This window comes from Haliotis rufescens, unplaced genomic scaffold (assembly GCF_023055435.1).
Source record: "Haliotis rufescens isolate VD_foot unplaced genomic scaffold, xgHalRufe1.0.p SCAF_3, whole genome shotgun sequence".
NCBI lineage: Eukaryota > Metazoa > Mollusca > Gastropoda > Lepetellida > Haliotidae > Haliotis > Haliotis rufescens.
This window is the reverse complement of record NW_025964001.1, coordinates 61,351,778-61,370,489: the sequence shown is the minus strand read 5'-3', so window position 1 is coordinate 61,370,489 and position 18,712 is coordinate 61,351,778. Positions and strand designations below refer to the sequence as shown.

The window sequence follows — 18,712 nt, the reverse complement described above, 5'->3', positions numbered from 1 at the left end:
ATTGCAAAAACAGAATTTATGCCTTGGGTTCCATTAGTAACTAAACATAAGCTATTACACTTTGAACAGAAAAGGATGAGTAAAGGCAATAAGATGTTTCAGCTTTCACTGTGGTCCAAGTGCAATGGTCAAATCAGGGAAAAATTTAATGATTTTGCACACAAAAAATAACATAGTAGTTGACCTCAAATATTAACTACACATGTCCTGTTACCTAATATCATTACATTATGAAAAATTGATTAAAGCCATAAATTGCTTTTTCAATATGGCTGCCATTATGGCCATATTGAAAATTGGATCCCAACCTCTTGAACAAATTGGGCTGTTATCAAAAGGGGAAACAAGCACATGAATTTTCAGCTTCATTGTTCTAGTGGCTTTGGAGGAGAAGATTTTTAAGACAAATAACGCATGATATTATTATATTTCCAATCAAGATCCCTCAACAAACTTAGAAACGTATTTGATGTAAAGTATAAAAACAGACACCCTTGGCTTACATTCTCAGTCAAGACCGAGGAGGAGGCTTTTATCCAACTTATAAACCGTCTAAATGCAAGAAATACAACAACAAAAAAGACAAAGAAATATCTGACAGTAAAACAATACAGGGAGTCATTGTATGAAAGGAATTTGATGAAACATGCCATGTGCAGCATGCAGACAACTGAAGTCATGACAAGTAAGACTGAACACGGATTTCATCCCCTGCCCCAGTTGCTCAGTGGGAAAACAGTGGGATACAAAACTAAACACGATATGTGAAGTTGCAGGTTTGATTCTCATCATGCAATTTTCATGTGAAAATCATTGTGACTTTTAACCCATCCAAAATCAACATTACGTTCACATCAAAAGGCCAGTTTATAAAATTCAACTGTTAAACCTTGTTCTTACAATTCAATTAAAGCTGGAGCATTTCCAGGAATGCCCGAGGTTTCCTGGTCATTGAATACATTCACAGTATAACAACATGTTAAAGAACCTACACACACAGTAGTGTTACATCACAATAGGTTCACAGGACCATCCCACCCATCAAGTTTCAAGACTCTTTATATTTTGGAGAAGAAGATTTTGTAAAAAAAATTAAAATAAAAGATGGCTACCTGGTGGCCATACTAAAACATGCTGGTTATACACAAGCTGGTTGGAGTCTTTGATAGGCATTTAGAAGTTGGAAAAACATGAATACATGACACTTTATATAGAAAGCAACTTCTTCTATTCTTTGTCACGACGTATCAGAGCTACTTGCTTCTTCATCAGGTGAATGCTGATTAAGTGCATAGAGTTAATATATGTATATGAATCATAATATGTTTACATAAAACAAGGTGGGATGAATGTACAAAGATAACAATAGATATTGTGACTAAAAATAAAAGGAGGTGCTATCCATAAAAAGTGTTATGTATACTTATAAACCTATTCATTGGGATCTCTATTAAGTAAGAGAGTTCTTTCTATAGGCATTAAAACCTATTGTGAGGTTTTACTTTCAAAGTAAAACCTATCATGAGGTTTTATTTTCGTTCTGGAGGTTTTACTTTGAATGTAAAACCTCAAATCCCAGGTTTAACCAAGTAACTGAAAAAATGACTACAAGTAGCAATTCAAAATTTTAATTCCATTAAAATTCAATGTCATGTGTACAGTGAATGAAGACTGGGTAACAAAATGAAAGTCGTCGTCGCTCATCTTTCCACTTCAGAGTCTCTGGTGAAAGGACAGCGAGGTTTCAAAACACGTGCTTTTAAACAAGTGCTTATCAATGCTGCACAATTTGCACGTGAAGTAATTGCTAGCCGTTACGTCACAACTACCTCTATGTAACAGTTGGATTCTTTAAAGTCGTAAATCGTGTAAAGCAAAAAACACCTTTTAAATTTGCGAATTTTCGTTTTGAAAAGTTTAAAAGAAGTGGAATATTGCAACACAAACATTTAGAGACCGAAGATTTCACTTTCATTTTAAAGTAAGTATTTTAGTTGTGTTTTGTTGTTGACACATCAAAATGCTCTTGACCGCCTGGCAAGTCAGCGAATTTCACGTGCAAGTTATGATATCACGTCTTCAAGAAGCGCTCTAATGAAGCGCCTCATTTATAGATGCTCGTTATAACATTTAATAAATTTCGCCCCCTTGGTTTTTCCCACTCCCCAGGGCATGCTCTGTCTACCAAAACCGAGGAAGCGTGTTTTCTCCAATCCTCATAAACCTCCGGTGACGTCATCCTATTGTTCTCCAGTCGGGTTAAATCTCATAAACAGGGACCTTGTAATGTTCGGCAAGGGTGGAAACTGGACTCTTAGTCAGTTAACACCCTTGCCTTTGGAAGATGTTTTGAAGTTGACATCCATAAATTCTCTTCCTTATGTGTATCACTTCTGAATGCCTTTCAAAGACTTGACAATAACATTAATGTTATAGAGAAGAAGTTGAAGTGTACGTCCAACTGAAGACTGGTCATAACATAACATCACACAGGCCTTTCAAGACATGAATCTAATCCTGCCTCTATACAATGTAGTTGATTTTAAATGTGTTTCCATGGAAACATTAAAATAGTTAAATTAGAAAATTCCAACTACACTATTATATAAAGCGGATTCTGGGACGTACCTCCAGATGTGATGGGTTGGGGATGATCGACACGTGGACCGACTTGCCGCCATGTTCCAGGTCCACGGATGTATCTGTGACATTTACACCATAACAGTAGATATTCAGATCCTTGTTGGCAGTCCATCATATACGATTATCCATTCTAGCATATCTCCATTCTATTATCATACACCCTAAGCCCCGTGAAGATCCGGGGTGGAACAGGTCTTCAGCAACCCATGCTTGCCGTAAAAGGCGACTATACTTGTCATAAGAGGTGACTAACAGGATCGAGTGGTTAGGCTCGCTGACTTGGTTGATGCATGTCATCATATCCCAATTGCGTGGAACGATGCTCATGATGTCAGTCATTGGATTGTCTGGTCCAGACTTGATTCTTTACAGACTGCCGTCATTTAGCTGGAATATTGCTGAGTGTGGCGTTAACAACAAACAAACAAATCACTGCAGAAGTGACTACACTGTCTCAATCTTCCTTATGACCAACTGGAAGTAGCTTCAAGCAGAATTTTTCTTCCTCATTGAAATCAGCAACCAATCAACATTCCTCTTCTGAATGCTAATTCGGCGTAGATCTATATGCAAAATCACAGCCCCTCATCCACGAACCCTTAACAGACTTAACTGAGTGATAAGACTGTTGACTGTTATAAATGAACTTTTTGCTGGAAAAGATGTTATCGTGATTACAAGGGCGATGATACCAGGCTCAAAACGAAGGTACTATGGTGGCTTGGTCCAGGGTAATCATTGTAACACAATGGAGATATGAAAACACAATAATCAACGAATCGAAAATATTGACATTGCAATCTGCACCGTATGTACGTAAATAAATGTTGTATTTTTAATTATTTGAAAAACTTAGGTCATATATCTGTTCATACAAAGTCTTCCTTAATCAACAGTCAACAAGAAAGAACATTATCGCAATTCCCCTGCCATGAGTGCATAATTCTGTAAAAAATGAATCAAGACACCTGTTTTGAAACTTATTTGAGATCGTGACGAGTAACATTAGTGTATAAAATTTCATTTCTCTAAAGTAAATAGTTTTGAGAAAATATGTCCCCATTGGATGCAGACAGATGGACAGAAGGATGGACAGATGGCAGGACTCGTATATGACATTATCATCTTAACTGACTCACATGAATGTGACAAGACATCTCCAGTCCCCTTTGCACCTTCGGGAAGTTCAGTCTTCCCCTGCATCTATAACACACAACATTGTTACAAAGTTCAGACTTCCCCTGCATCTATAACACACAACATTGTTACACAGTTCTGTCTTCCCTGCATCTATAACACACAACATTGTTACATAACTCAGTCTTCCCCTGCATCTATAACACACAACATTGTTACACAGTTCAGTCTTCCCTGCATCTATAACACACAACATTGTTACACAGTTCAGTCTTCCCCTGCATCCATAACACACAACATTGTTACACAGTTCAGTCTTCCCTGCATCCATAACACACAACATTGTTACACAGTTCAGTCTTCCCTGCATCTATAACACACAACATTGTTACACAGCTCAGTCTTTCCCTGCATCTATAACACACAACATTGTTACATAACTCAGTCTTTCCCTGCATCTATAACACACAACATTGTTACACAGTTCAGTCTTTCCTGCATCTATAACACACAACATTGTTACACAGTTCAGTCTTCCCCTGCATCTATAACACACAACATTGTTACACAGCTCAGTCTTTCCCTGCATCTATAACACACAACATTGTTACATAACTCAGTCTTACCCTGCATCTATAACACACAACATTGTTACACAGTTCAGTCTTCCCCTGCATCTATAACACACAACATTGTTACACAGTTCAGTCTTCCCTGCATCTATAACACACAACATTGTTACACAGTTCAGTCTTCCCCTGCATCTATAACACACAACATTGTTACATAACTCAGTCTTCCCTGCATCTATAACACACAACATTGTTACACAGTTCAGTCTTCCCCTGCATCTATAACACACAACATTGTTACACAGTTCTGTCTTCCCCTGCATCTATAACACACAACATTGTTACATAACTCAGTCTTCCCCTGCATCTATAACACACAACATTGTTACACAGTTCAGTCTTTCCTGCATCTATAACACACAGCATTGTTACACAGTTCAGTCTTCCCCTTCATCTATAACACACAACATTGTTACATAACTCAGTCTTCCCCTGCATCTATAACACACAACATTGTTACACAGTTCAGTCTTCCCCTGCATCTATAACACACAACATTGTTACACAGTTCAGTCTTTCCTGCATCTATAACACACAACATTGTTACATAACTCAGTCTTCCCCTGCATCTATAACACACAACATTGTTACACAGTTCAGTCTTCCCCTGCATCTATAACACACAACATTGTTACACAGTTCAGTCTTCCCTGCATCTATAACACACAACATTGTTACATAACTCAGTCTTTCCCTGCATCTATAACACACAACATTGTTACACAGTTCAGTCTTTCCCTGCATCTATAACACACAACATTGTTACATAACTCAGTCTTCCCCTGCATCTATAACACACAACATTGTTACACAGTTCAGTCTTTCCCTGCATCTATAACACACAACATTGTTACATAACTCAGTCTTCCCCTGCATCTATTACACACAACATTGTTACACAGTTCAGTCTTCCCCTGCATCTATAACACACAACATTGTTACACAGTTCAGTCTTCCCTGCATCTATAACACACAACATTGTTACACAGTTCAGTCTTCCCTGCATCTATTACACACAACATTGTTACACAGTTCAGTCTTCCCCTGCATCTATAACACACAACATTGTTACACAGTTCAGTCTTTCCTGCATCTATAACACACAACATTGTTACATAACTCAGTCTTCCCCTGCATCTATAACACACAACATTGTTACACAGTTCAGTCTTTCCTGCATCTATAACACACAACATTGTTACACAGTTCAGTCTTTCCTGCATCTATAACACACAACATTGTTACACAGTTCAGTCTTTCCTGCATCTATAACACACAGCATTGTTACATAACTCAGTCTTCCCTGCATCTATAACACACAGCATTGTTACACAGTTCAGTCTTCCCTGCATCTATAACACACAACATTATAAAGGTACAGATTTACCTTTCTGAACAGAAGAACTGGCGGGAAGTCTAGCATGCACGTCAGAAAGTTGAGGCGCCCTCTATGGGGCATGCAGAGCACAACATCTGACATGTCATCTGAAACATATAGAAGTGGGCCGAGGTTAAATGGGGTGTACATCATGTTCAAGATGTATGTTGGTGTCTCTGTGTGTGGCTGGTTGTGTGGCTGTCCAGCCTAATGCCAGTCTTGTAGTGCCAGCCCATTGAGATACCATTCCACAATGTAACATGAATACTTGTGCTCGGACGATACACAAACTGCGCGTTCCGATACATATTACGATACCTTGCTCACAATCCAAAAGGATCACGATACTTGCATGTGCTCTTATCTGTGGTGCATAAGCCATGTTTTTCATAGACAGGATGACCAAATACCTGGCACACTAATGACAGCTGGCTCTGTCAAGTATCATGCAGTGGATGAAAATATTACATTTTCACTAGTAATTAGTGCTTGGTGTAACATTTATTAAAGAATACATTTAAGGTTAAAATCGATACTTTTTACTTAGTGTGTGATTGCGATTGATACTTGTATCGAGACGTAAAAAATCGCGATCCACTGGTGCAACTCAGACACGTTATATTGACTCAGGGTTGACCAGTCCTTGTTTTATCCCAATAATGCCAAGCACTGGGGGATTGAACCATTGACCTTCCGCCCTCCAGGCAGACACTTATCCACTAGGCCATGGAGGCGGTCCGAATCAAACAGAGAGAGAATTCAACATGATAAGAGATAGTGAGATTTCAATAACAAACAGTGCAAAATGCACAATCACAAACGCTGCAAAAGGAGAATTGCAAACTCACAAGGTTCATTCATGCATACTGTATTCGACGTAATAAGAACCCAGGGCGCTCTCAAAATTAGAAATAGGAGGCTCTTATTAGAATATTATTTTGGTGAAAAAAAACAGAGTTGAAAGATAACTTTCGTGGTTTATGCTGACAGCCTGAAATGTTTATATACGACAGATATATTTTTCCAGAATTTAATTGCCCATAATTGAGGGTGCATATTACACACGAGTGCGTATTATACACAAATAAATAAGTCTTGTGTACATTGATCAATCGGGAGGGGTGCTAATTGGGATTGTTCACTAGCCAATACATTAGCAAATATCGCCGTGGGTGCTTTTACGTCGAATACGGTATACGTGAATGAGTTTAACTTAATATACTTAAACAACCTTAGCTTTCATCTAGTGGAGGTTAACATGGCTATATTTAATGTTTATGTGTGGCAGGTGGGCTCAATGTCTCCGTTACAACTTTATATAAGGCTAAAAAAAAAAAATAGTCTTGGTTCTCAGGCCCCGCCCCCATCATCATAAAGTCTGCTGCATGTTTCGGGGTTTTTTCCAGTTTAAAAAATAACAAAAATCTTTACCTATTCCCCATCTCGAACACATGACCACGGCAGTGAAATGCTACAATACTTAAGAACATGATTTCGCCAAAATTATTGTAAACAGAATTTGGTTACATACAACAACAAAATTCACCGCCCGCCCGCACTATATTTTCAAAACCCACTGCCTGAGAACCAATTCTTTTATTTTTTAAGTGTATTATCTAAACAAGGCTACTCATACGTTTCTTTCAACATCAGCTGTTTCAGTAATAAAATGGCATTGTCATAGCATGCTGTGCAGGACATAATGTGTTTTATCTATTAATCCATCGATCCTTCATAAATGATACTTCTTCTGTTCATTTCACATATGCATTGTGTCATCTGGGAGGGGAGGTAACTCTGGTCAGTTCACAAGGGGTTCAGATATCTGGAGGTTAAACGAGGTTCGACCGACTGTCTATCAACATAAGTTGATAAAAGTGTAAAACTCTGAGGATTTAAATATTAATCTACTCTTGTTAAATGTTTTATATCAAAAGGCATGAAGTTTCTCAAATATACAAACACGTTTTTATTGCAAATGTAGGCATTGTGTATGCACTGGTGATGTGCTTCGTTCCGATTCACTTCGTAGAAGGGGTATAAAAACTAGCATCGATTTTAAAGGCTTTTACAGGGGGTGGTCTTATAGGCAGGGTCGCTTATTGGCGGGGTCGCTTATAGACTGTGATATACAGTACTCATCAAATGAATCTTAAACTTCTGCGTATAGATCAGCAACATACTTGAAGCACTTTTTCGGAACACCTCATCAAAAACTCCCATCATGCTCTCCCCGCCCTCTCCTCCATAGCGCTTCACCGTGGTGAACTTGTTGGCCAGAAAATGGTCAAACGCCTGTGAAAACAACATAAATAATTATTAATGGCATTGTCAGAAATTCAACCAAAACTGATTTATTAAATTGGAGAGCCTTAATCCACTGGATGTCTTCTAGTTCCACACATTGTGCGACCTATTTAACCATGACAAGACATCATGCTGACTGATTGTTGAAACTATCTACAACTACATACTCATAACTGCTGAGTGAGTGAGTGACAGTTTCTTCACTCTGAAATCAGTTCTATCCCAGGTGCAGTCAAACACTGTTGTGTCGAAGTTGAAGGGACGTACGTAAATACTTTGAGTTATGTGAGGTTCAGCACAACCGAAAATGATGACTAAAGAAGCAATACGCAGGGACCAAGCTTTGACAGCAGGGATCTGGAGCAGGGATGTGGGGATGGGGGGTGAGGGGGGGAATTGGGGAATTGGGGAGGTGGGGATGGGGAAACAGGGATGGGAAGTAGGAATGAGAAGGGGGGATGAAGGAAGCAGTTAATGGTAAAAAAAAGCTTTTACTTTGAGACAACCCGTACGTTTGACAAATCAAAGTTCGACACAACAATGTCTGACTGTATTTCAAAGTGGCTTGTTAATAACACTGTTTTGTTTTGTTTGTTTGTTTGTTGTTTAATGCCACACTCAGCAATATTCCAGCTTATTGATGGTGATCTGTAAATTATTGAGTCTGGACCAGACAATCCAGTGATTGACATCATGAGCATCGATCCACACAATTGGGATACAATGACATGCATCAACCAAGTCAGTGAAACCTGACCACCTGATCCCGTTAGTCGCCTCCTACAACTAGCATGGGATGCTGAGGACCTATTTTACCCCGGATCTTCACAGGTCTTATGACACTGTACATTTAAACAGTACTGAAATCTGACAATTGTTATCCACATCTATCAACAGTTTGTTTCAGCATGCATATCCCATGAGGCCTCACCTGACATCGAAGCATTAGTTTGGCAAGGTCAACCCGTCTATCTGCCTGGAGTGACATGTGACCTTTGGTTTCCATGGCAGCAGCAAACCAGTTTCTTTCCTCTTCAGTCTGGGAAATAGAGGTCAGGTGACATAACTGTAAGTTCTAAAGTGAGGCTTTCTTCTTTCAATAAGCTTGTTTACCATTTTAGCAGATACGGAGGTAGCAAGGATGGGAGAAAAGAGGGGATGAGGGTAAAGAGGGGATGGGAGGAAAGTACGGATGGGGGGAGTGAGTGAGTGAGTATGGTTTTACGCCGCTTTTAGCAATATTCCAGCAATATCATGGCGGAGGACACCAGAAAATGGGCTTCACACATTGTACCAATGTCGGGAATCGAACCGGGGTGTTCAGCGTGACGAGCGAACGCTTTAACCACTAGGCTACCCGACCGCCCCAGGGATGGGGGGAAGTGGGGATGGGGGGATGGGGGGAGTGGAGATTGAGAGATGGGGGAAGTGGAGATTGGGAGATGGGGGAAGTGGAGATTGGGAGATTGGGGAAGTGGAGATTTGGGGGATTGGGGAAGTGGAGATTGGGGGATAGGGGAAGTGGAGATTGGGAGATGGGGGAAGTGGAGATTGGGGGATGGGGAAAGTGGAGATTGGGGGATGAAGGAAGTGGAGACTTGGGGTGGGTGGGGAAAATGGAGATTGGGGGATGGGGAAAGTGGAGATTGGGGGAGGGGGAAAGTGGAGATTGGGGGATGAAGGAAGTGGAGATTGGGGGATGAGGGAAGTGGAGATTGGGGGATGGGGATGGGGGGAAGTGGAGATTGGGGGGATGGGGGAAGCAGGGATGTGGGGATGGGGGATGAGGAATGAAGGGGGGGATGAGGGAAGCAGTAAATGGTAAAAAATGACTCTGAGGTAATGACCGAACACTTCTCAATCTGTCAATAATGAATTCTTCTGTCGATTTTGAATGCTTCTGTTTTAGGCAAACCCTATTACTCTTTGACATGTATTTAACAATCACAAGATCTCGATCGAACTGCACAAGTCAATTCAGCTCATATATTACGTCAGCCTTTAAAAAATCAAGTCTGGATTCGACAATCCAGTGATTAATAATATGAGCAATGATCCCACCTTCTGGGCCTACATTTCATATCTGTCACAAGGCCTGTGCCTCATGTTCCATAAGCCATTCATAGAGTTCCAATGTCACAAAATGAAAGGTAATTCTAAACAGTTATTCCCAAATGATACCTAGCTTTACCTATCTTTACCTGTAGATGTGAAAATTCGCCAGCAACATGGCTGCAGTAGGTGTGTTCCAGTTGTGTGATGAGGTCTGACACAGTTATCTGCCCCTGACTGCCATTGTATATTCCATCAAGACTGGCCACAGTCTGGTTTGGGGTTAGCCCAAACTGGCTCAGGCTGAGTTCCGGGGGATCTCTGGAAACATGGATGTTTCAGTTAATGTCTGAAGCAATAGTATTCCCAAAGTAATAAACACTATTCTGGAACTATATTGTAGTGAAATTGGGAGTCGTTGTTACCACACAGCTACAACAGGAATGTACCTCAGGAAGGCCTCGAGTGAATGTGTTCACAATGGAAAGAAGTTTATACAATTATGTACCTCTTTTGTCACGTGTTAGCATTTCTATCATTCTGAAGGTTGATGTGAGGAAATGCTAGGGTTAGCCATCTCAACTCTTATCACAAATCTTTCCTCAGAAAAAAATAATCCAATAATTTTGTCATGTTTAAGAACAGAAGGAGTATCCTGTGACCTAGTGTACAAGTCTGTTCTAGAGTTTCATATCTGTATTGGAGTCTACCACTGGGGACATCTTTACAGAGTCTGTGCCAACAGCAACCAATCAACTTTAGTTGTATTACCACATGATTCCTACCCAGAGTTCCTTGCGACCAGCCTCATACCTCTGTCACATCGTCACATCTTCACATCGTCACATCTTACACAGTCAATTCGTGTGTTTTTCATCTGTTTCATTTTTGACGAGTCTACACATAATACATAACATTCATTGAGAGAAGATCCAATAATTGCGTACAGATTCTCAACGTGCTGTCATCGAAGCGATACGGTCACTTTGACGTGTAATGCTGTATTGTCTTGCACCTCACTCTCACAGTTGTAGTTGTATGTCTATAAAATTTTGCAAAACAACATGTAAAGCGCACCAAAAGGCTTGCATCAGGCCTGTCTGTTCTTATTTTACAATAAGTGCGTTTGTTATCAAACAATAGAAAAGTTGGGTCACGTGATAAGCCGATGTCCACGATGTGGTCACTAGAGCAGAACATTCTGTCACAGAATAAGGCAAGCAGAGCAGAGAAAGTTCGGGGAATATCAGCTCTTGTTTACAAACAAAGCTTGAGAACGGTTGACATTCTGTCCCTTTAATATGGCAGACTAACCGAAAAGCCTGTTCCCTGTACAATAATTACATGACAGTTGAAATGAAATAGAAATTCAAATTGACAAACAAACAAAATCAGTTAGCCAGGAAAGTAAATTCTGCATCACAACAGTCCTCACGTGTTTGTAAACATAACGGTGAGTAGGTTGCGTGTTCAACTCCATGCATGGTTGTAAGCTGCCTAGCACAGTGAAGAGCTGTGACTGGTGACGATGATAGTACAGAGAGCTCTGTGAATGGGATATCGCTGTGAGGAGCTTGGGGTGTCAATAGTCAAGGGAGGTAACTCTGATAATATTTATGATCTGATAATTGCACAATTATTGCAATAGAAAAAGTACACCTTATGATCACCCCTATCACATATATCTTATAACATTTTTAGCCATCTTTACCAGAAATATTATTTTTCTGAATGTACAACTTGCCAACCACCATTTTGTTTTAAGACCAGCCAAAGTCAAAATGATGTCACATGCAACCGCATTAATTGTAACTTAGGGGCTAGCAGTGAGATGGTAGAACAAGTAGATTCACTGCTGGTATATTTGTAACATAAATGTCAGCATAATAATAATCATAACAAGTGGCTGTGTGCTGGTCTGCAATAATTCAAGACCCTCACCCAATCTGTGTAATCCCCAGGGGGTCTAGTCTCGCCTTTTTGTGCCCGAACTGTCTGTACGCCTCCACAAGACGGAACACATTGGCGTTCTCAGTCCGGTTCCGCAGCTGGTCCACAGTGGCTGAGGGGTGAAAATCACATGTTGAAGTGGAACATTGTTCACCAGAAATAAGAACCAGAAATGGTTCACCAAATATGAGTATTGCGTTTAATATCACAACAAGTTAGGCCACACTTTTCTTTTTTTGTTGCTTTATGGATCCGCTGACTAAAATTGTAGAAATTGATTTTTTTTTCAATTTTTTTTTTTTATCCCACCATATTGCATCCAAAAAATCTTTTCTAAACAAGGACCCACTCAATATATCAATCATAGGAGGCAATATATAGTTTGTTGTTCCTGAAATTGATAGGACAGCAGTAATCCTGCTTGATTCGTCAGGTTTGAATTGCTTAAAGCAACAGCTGTGTTGCAGGTTCTCCTCCTACAATAGGGGGCACGGGTGGCCCAGTCATCTAAGGTGCCACGATTCGCTGTGCAGAGTTGCGTCCCTTGGGCTCGCCAGAAATCTATGATTGTGGGTTTGAATCCCGGTTCGCCCCAATTATTTTTCTAGGTTTGTCAGCACCATACCCGTGCTCGTGGGTTTCACCGAAGTGGTAAACGTCTGAGACCTGCATCACTTCGGGCTTTCCTCCCACATTAAGCTGACACGCCGCGATATAACTGGAATACTATTAAAAGCGGTGTTGAACCCAACTCACTCACTCACTCACCTCCCACAATAAATCATTAATATTTTTTTATACCAGCCAGCCTGTAGTGGAGCAGTAAACTGAAATACAAAAATGGATTTGCATTTTTGTCTCCCCTGCCCCTAAAAAATGTGTAAAGCATGAAAAAAATGCACATCATAATTGTTACATATAAGAAGTATGTCAAATGGTTCAACAGCTGGAGAGACAACAGTAACAGCACTATCGATCAGTGGATGAGTGGGTGGTGTTTGAGTGGGTGGTGTTTGAGTGGGTGGTGTTTGAGTGGGTGGTGTTTGAGGGGGTGGTGTTTGAGTGGGTGGTGTTTGGGTGAGTTGGTGTTTGAGTGAGTTGGTGTTTGAGTGGGTGGTGTTTGGGTGAGTTGGTGTTTGAGTGAGCTGGTGTTTGAGTGAGTTGGTGTTTGAGGAGGTGGTGTTTGAGTGAGTTGGTGTTTGAGGGGGTGGTGTTTGAGTGAGTTGGTGTTTGAGTGGGTGGTGTTTGAGTGGGTGGTGTTTGAGTGGGTGGTGTTTGAGTGGGTGGTGTTTGAGGGGTTGGTATTTGAGTGGGTGGTGTTTGAGTGGGTGGTGTTTGAGTGGGTTGTGTTTGAGTGGGTGGTGTTTGAGTGGGTGGTGTTTGAGTGGGTGGTGTTTGAGTGAGTTGGTGTTTGAGCGGTTGGTGTTTGAGTGAGTTGGTGTTTGAATGAGTTGGTGTTTGAGTGGGTGGTGTTTGAGTGAGTTGGTGTTTGAGGGGGTGGTGTTTGAGTGAGTTGGTGTTTGAGGGGGTGGTGTTTGAGTGGGTGGTGTTTGAGTGGGTGGTGTTTGAGTGAGTTGGTGTTTGAGGGGGTGGTGTTTGAGTGGGTGGTGTTTGAGTGGGTGGTGTTTGAGTGGGTGGTGTTTGAGGGGGTGGTGTTTGAGTGGGTGGTGTTTGAGGGGGTGGTGTTTGAGGGGGTGGTGTTTGAGTGAGTTGGTGTTTGAGGGGGTGGTGTTTGTGTGGGTGGTGTTTGAGTGGGTGGTGTTTGAGTGGGTGGTGTTTGAGGGGGTGGCGTTTGAGTGAGTTGGTGTTTGAGCGGTTGGTGTTTGAGTGAGTTGGTGTTTGAATGAGTTGGTGTTTGAGTGGGTGGTGTTTGAGTGAGTTGGTGAGTTTAGTTTAACATGAATTTGAACAGTGTCACAGGAAAATCTAAAGTGAGAAAGTCCAGATAAATCCCTAAACCACCCACTCAAACACCCCACTATCACCCGACCCTACCCGGGTACCCACTGTAGGTCTCAAGAGTTGGGAACAAGATGTCTTATTGGGAATTGTTTTACTGCAGCCCAGGCAGTAACTATTTATATACATGTATCAAATGAGAACATTAGCAACTTGTAGTGTAACCACTGAGCTATAGTGAGTTTTTGTCATTAAACAATATATCACGTGACTAACCACAGGTCCGGGTAGTACTGTGGGTACCCAGGTCCTACTTAGGACCCACCCGACCCACGTACTCAAGTTTACCATCCCAGCCCTAAAAGAACACACATTAACTCTTTGTCAAACAGTATGATGAACTGATACAATTTGTATGTTCAAATATTAGAAAGAGTCAAATTGTTTACTTCACAATAATGCGCATCTTAATGCTCTCAATGTTTCCGTCGAATCCATGCATCTGCGAGTGAACCCATGTTTTATGAAGCCTCAAATGTTTGAAATCACATGGTAATGCTTATAATCACATTCAATTCTTTAACAGGGAAATAACACATGAAATCCCCGAAGAAGAGTTTTCTAAATTTGTTGGACGTTCAAGTTTATATACTTAATGTTTTCTTTGTAATTGGCCTTCAATAAGTCTCCATCATAATAAGCTTTAATTGTAACATTAAAACTATAACACAAGATATTAATAAGATTGTTCTGGTCCAAACTATTTCATTTTATTCAGTACAATATATCATTTATTATATGTCTATATTCATGAAATAGTTGATCTGTACTGTTGATTCTATACCTATTATTTCATAAATTAACTTTTTTAGACTTCATCAATTAACCTAGCTCATGTGATAATGAACATAACCAGAGACCATATCGGTATATGGTCTCTGACATAACGGAACTGTGATATGGAATATGGTTCTGGTATTACTGTTTCTAATTATATGGTGAATCTTTCTCTTGTAAAACATGTCATTAAATATTGATGTTTATCGACCATTTGCCTTATATCACAGGTAATCGTTTCTGTGACAACAGGTAAATCTCACAATCACACGTTGAATATTTCACTTGGAGGTGTGGTCGGATACAATCATCTGATTGGTCAAAATTGGGTGTTGACCCCCTAACCAATTTCCCTACAATAGCAACCATTTGTAACGTATTTACTCAATAAAAAGTTTCTCATAACCCACAATTTTCATCTACGTAACTATTAACAACATGGCGTTAACGAACGAACATATATCTCAGCTCATTGTAGTTTAAACAATCAGTGCCACATCGGAGTGTCAAGGACATCCCATGTCGGTCATTCGGAAAAAACAACTTACGTGCAAAATCGTTGCTTTCTTGTGATTGTCTTGCCTTAAATCCGAAAACTCCCGATCTTGCATGGTAAAATAGTGCTTGAAAGAGGCAGGTGGCATCCTTTCGTCGGTGGAGAGTTCTTGGAATCTTCAACATTCTGAAAGAAAAATTCACACTTTTACACCGACATCATATCGCGCGGGCAGCCCATTCGGGTGAAACCTGACAGATCTTCCGTAGATCTGCTTGGCGCTCGGGTTCTGTTTCTCGATCCGTTACCGTATGTCGAAGTCAGCGTTCGACTCCCCTGGCCATTCTGTCAAAAGAGCGATCGTGGTTCTGCATTATGTAACAACCGTGAATAAAATACATTTGTTCAAAGGTGACACATAGGTATGTGCCTCGATGAGTTAGATCTGATGCATATATATAACACTGTTTAACGGTCCTTTGGTGAGGTACTTTTGTAGTAAATCATGCATCTTTATTAAAAGTATTAAATAGTCATTTAATACTTTTAAAATGTCATCATGTCAGTCATGAACACTGGAAAAACTTTAGATCTAGGTATTAATTATATACATGTTGTTTATTTATATATAGCGTGCGAATCTGTGAATTCCTCTATATATCGTACTGAACATATATTGCATAATTGTTATACGACATTGTTTCCGATATGAAGTGAAAACGTGTTAAACCCTACCTGAGCCTGACTGTAGTGTGACTATCTTCAAAGGCACAAATATTATCACAGAGCAAGGTATTTCCCTTTTTCAGCGAGGCACAGGTTCTGCCGCAATTTACTATGCAGAGTTGCGTCCCTTCATCACGTCACCACCCGCTCCAACTCCTACCCTGTTTACGTGAAGAAGACAGTCATGGCTTTATTCATTGTTATAGGTTTGGCATAGGTGTTTTGTTTGTATGTAAATGATACTATGATGTAAGAAATACATTTATTACCCGTTGCGTCCATAGTTTAGAAAACTAACACTATCTAATACACGTCAAGTCTTTGAAAGGCATTTAAAAGTGATACACGTAATTATCTTGCTGGCTTCTATTTGCCCATTGCTTTTTCTATTCTTTTACCTATCAGTGTAGACTAACATCTAGGCTCTGAAATGAACACATTTTACAGAAAAAAACAGTTGTTAAATTATAGTTATAAAATGTAATAAAAAGGAGGCCAGAGACGTTTTTCATTTTCAAACTGCAGTAATCTAGACTTGCCAAACATTATAGACTTGCATGGGCTGTATTGGATTTTTTTTTTGGCAGGTTCTGTATGGCAGACTACTATCAGTGCTAATTATCCCCAGCCTCCCGTTTGCCCATTGTCCATTGCCAGTTACCAACCGGTGATAATTTAAATCTTGGCTTCAAGTTGTCCATAACTATCAGCGCTAATTACTGTAAAGTGTTGGCTTCCATTGTCTATTGCTAATCACCTATCAGCGGCAATTATCTATTGGCTTCCCTTGTTAAGTTTCCATCTTTTGTTATCTCATTACTTTTGTTATTCTTACATGTACAGAAATATGCTCTCTGCCTCATAGCATTCATTCACCTGATGGAGTAAGCATATACTCCGAAATGTTGTGTTCCTCATAATAAAGAAGTTGTCATCCATAAATTCTCATCCCTAATACACGTCATAAGTAACAAAAATGAAAACGTCCAAACAAATCTATGCTATTGTCTTAAAGGTGTAAATAAACCCCAAAACCATGTACTGTAAATTGTAAATACTTTTATGTGCGCCTCGAACGTTTCTGGTAATGTAATAGGTATTATGGACCGGTGTTATTTACCATACCTCTCTGCCTGAAGATCTGAGGTGAGGTGAGGTGAAATGGGTTTAACGTCGCGTCCAAGATTATTGCACTTATACAGCGACGTGCATGCACGTGTGTGTGGCTGCTTTTACTAGTCCGGACTGATGCCGATTTATAGTGCTAGCCCACTGAGATATCATGTCACAGTTTAACATGAATACCCCACTCAGACACAGTATACTGACCAGTCCTAGTTTTAGCCCCTTAATGCCGAGCGCCAGACAGGGTAACGTCTTTTGGTATGACGCGGCCGGGGATCGAACCAGGGATCTCTGCTCTACCGAATGCTCCACTAGACCACGGAGGCGGTCCCTGAACTACAAAGAAGGCCGCACCAGGCCAATCGAGCGAACTTTGACCGCCCAGTCTAAATGAAGGCTACGTGGGTTCCTGAGTAAATCTGATGTCAGCTTTCTAAAATTTCGATTCGGAAATTTTGATTGTAACAGAGCACAACCCCAGCACCATCATTAGTACGCCCTTTTGGTGTGTATATGTCATGGTGTTCAGAAACAAAAGTGTCTATACAATATCCTCAGTATATAGAGAACGATGTTATGCTGTGGTGACTGGGACAATGATGTTATGCTGTGTCTGACTGTGGGACAATGATGTTATTATGTGTCTGACTGTGGGACAATGATGTTATTCTGTGGTTGACTGTGGGACAATGATGTTATTCTGTGTCTGACTGTGGGACAATGATGTTATTCTGTGGTTGACTGTGGGATAATGTTATTATGTGGCTGTCTGTGGGACAATGATGTTATTCTGTGTCTGACTGTGGGACAATGATGTTATTCTGTGGTTGACTGTGGGATAATGTTATTATGTGGCTGTCTGTGGGACAATGATGTTATTCTGTGTCGGACTGTGGGACAATGATGTTATTCTGTGGTTGACTGTCGGATAATGTTATTATGTGGCTGTCTGTGGGACAATGATGTTATTCTGTGTCTGACTGTGGGACAATGATGTTATTCTGTGGTTGACTGTCGGATAATGTTATTATGTGGCTGTCTGAGGGACAATGCTGTTATTCTGTGTCTGACTGTGGGATAATGTTATTATGTGTCTGACTGGGACAATGATGATATTCTGTGTCTGACTGTGGGATAATGTTATTCTGTGGTTGAGTGTGGGATATTGTTAGTATGTGTTTGACTGTGGGACAATGATGTTATTCTGTGGTTGACTGTGAGATAATCTTATTATTTGGCTGACTGTGGGACAATGATGTTATTCTGTGTCTGACTGTGGGACAATGATGTTATTCTGTGTCTGACTGGGACAATGATGTTATTCTGTGGTTGACTGTGGGATATTGTTATTATGTGGCTGACTGTGGGACAATGATGTCATTCTGTGGTTGACTGTGAGATAATGTTATTATGTTTTTGACTATGACAATGATGTTATTCTGTGTCTGACTGTGGGACAATGATGTTATTCTGTGGTTGACTGTGGTTTAATGTTATTATGTAGCTGACTGTGGGACAATGATGTTATTC

The 18,712-nt window shown here is 40.3% G+C and overlaps 1 protein-coding gene across 2 annotated transcripts in view; it reads right to left on the bottom strand.

Annotated features, from left to right (window-relative positions):
• Window positions 1-15,595, bottom strand: part of LOC124132339 (probable 2-oxoglutarate dehydrogenase E1 component DHKTD1, mitochondrial) — a 39,332-nt gene extending 23,737 nt beyond the window's left edge. Inside the window, exons 1-8 of one of the 2 annotated variants that reach the window (XM_046496220.2) lie at window positions 15,384-15,595; window positions 12,091-12,211; window positions 10,299-10,470; window positions 9,029-9,136; window positions 7,974-8,085; window positions 5,800-5,897; window positions 3,783-3,846; window positions 2,629-2,702 (exon numbers count right to left, since the gene is read on the bottom strand). In XM_046496220.2, coding sequence (XP_046352176.2) covers window positions 2,629-2,702; window positions 3,783-3,846; window positions 5,800-5,897; window positions 7,974-8,085; window positions 9,029-9,136; window positions 10,299-10,470; window positions 12,091-12,211; window positions 15,384-15,516 — 882 coding nt within the window. In that variant the 5' untranslated portion in view covers window positions 15,517-15,595. Of the gene's footprint in view, window positions 1-2,628; window positions 2,703-3,782; window positions 3,847-5,799; window positions 5,898-7,973; window positions 8,086-9,028; window positions 9,137-10,298; window positions 10,471-10,934; window positions 11,047-12,090; window positions 12,212-15,383 lie in introns of those variants that run through there. The other variant, XM_048403227.1, reaches the window with a different exon arrangement.
• Window positions 15,596-18,712: the final 3,117 nt, after the last annotated feature.